This window comes from Protobothrops mucrosquamatus, unplaced genomic scaffold (genome assembly GCF_001527695.2).
Source record: "Protobothrops mucrosquamatus isolate PMUCROS unplaced genomic scaffold, P.Mucros_1.0 scaffold2292, whole genome shotgun sequence".
Lineage (NCBI taxonomy): Eukaryota > Metazoa > Chordata > Lepidosauria > Squamata > Viperidae > Protobothrops > Protobothrops mucrosquamatus.
Genome location: NW_015388378.1, coordinates 2,519 through 3,671, shown reverse-complemented (window position 1 = coordinate 3,671; position 1,153 = coordinate 2,519). Strand labels below are relative to the sequence as shown.

General features: G+C 58.3%; 1 protein-coding gene across 1 annotated transcript in view; it reads right to left on the bottom strand.

The window, feature by feature from the left end:
- LOC107295302 (patr class I histocompatibility antigen, B-1 alpha chain-like) overlaps nt 1–618 on the bottom strand; it is a 13,191-nt gene extending 12,573 nt beyond the window's left edge. Inside the window, exon 1 of the mRNA XM_015824610.1 lies at nt 461–618. Within this exon, the coding sequence (XP_015680096.1) occupies nt 461–524 (64 nt within the window). The 5' untranslated portion in view covers nt 525–618. The remainder of the gene's footprint in view (nt 1–460) is intronic.
- Nucleotides 619–1,153: the final 535 nt, after the last annotated feature.

Here is a 1,153-nt window from a genome sequence, read left to right as displayed (position 1 = left end):
CAATACACGGAAGCGAGTCGAGAAACGAGCCGGCTCCTCCCAGCACCAGAAGCCCCAAAGAGCCCCCGAGCCCCGCCAAAGGCAGGGAAGAGGAGCCAGGCGGAGGGGTTGTGCGAAGGCAGCCAGGAAGTTTGGGAACTGACCCGGTCCCTGCAAACGCCGCTTTCCCACAACCTCCACTTTGGGGGAGGGAAAGAACTGCGCTCGGGGGCGCCCAGGTAGACTTGACTGACCTCTGGAGGGCCCCCCCTTCTCCTGTTCCCAGAGGGGCTCTCCTGGGGGGGGAGGGGGGAGAGGCAGCAAAGTCCCATCCACGGTTTGGGGTCCCTTCTGAGAGGGGCCAGAGGGGGAGCGGACTCGAAAGAGGACCGAATCGGGATTCTCTTCCTGGGAATAAACTTTGGGGGGGGGGAGGAGAGATTTCTTGAATGGATCCCCACCAGGAGATAAAGGGACTCACCGAGGCAGCTCTCCCGCAGAGCGACCCCCACCAACACCAGGAGCGACAGAGAGCGCAGCGCCATCCTGGCCGCGATCCTCAAACTGCGATCCGCTCCCCAGAAGTCGCAGGCAGAGAAAGACGCGGTCCGGGTGATCAACAACGCAGCAACCCAGAGCAAAAGCGGGTGATTGGTCAATCCCAACCAGTAGAATAAAAGGTATGCTCGTGACGTCATTGTTGCTAGGCAGACGTCCAGGCGCAACCGGCTGGACAGGCGGGAAAAGGAAAGCGAAAGTCCCATCAGGAAATCCCCTTCCAGGCATTCCGCCTCTTGGGGGGGAGGGGCAGAAATGGGGGGCTGGGAAAAGCCCCTCCCCCCACCTGGGCTTGGGGGGAGGGGCGCAGGCGTGAGGAATGGTGTGAGGAGCCATTGAGAGAGCGAGGTGTGCCCAGTCTATCGCACGGAAGAATTTGTGTTTGTCTGTTTGTGTGTCTCTGTGTGTGTCATAATAACTGCCTGTCTTTACTTGAGGGGCTGTCACAGAGAAGAGGGGAGGGACTTCTTCTCCAAAGCCCCAAAGAGGGCAGGAGAAGAAATAAGGGGTGGGGGCTTGTTAAAGAGGGACCCAACCTAGAAGGAGAAATTTTCTAACAGTGAGAACAATTAATCAGTGGGATAATTTTCATCCTGGAATTGTGAGTGCTCCATCA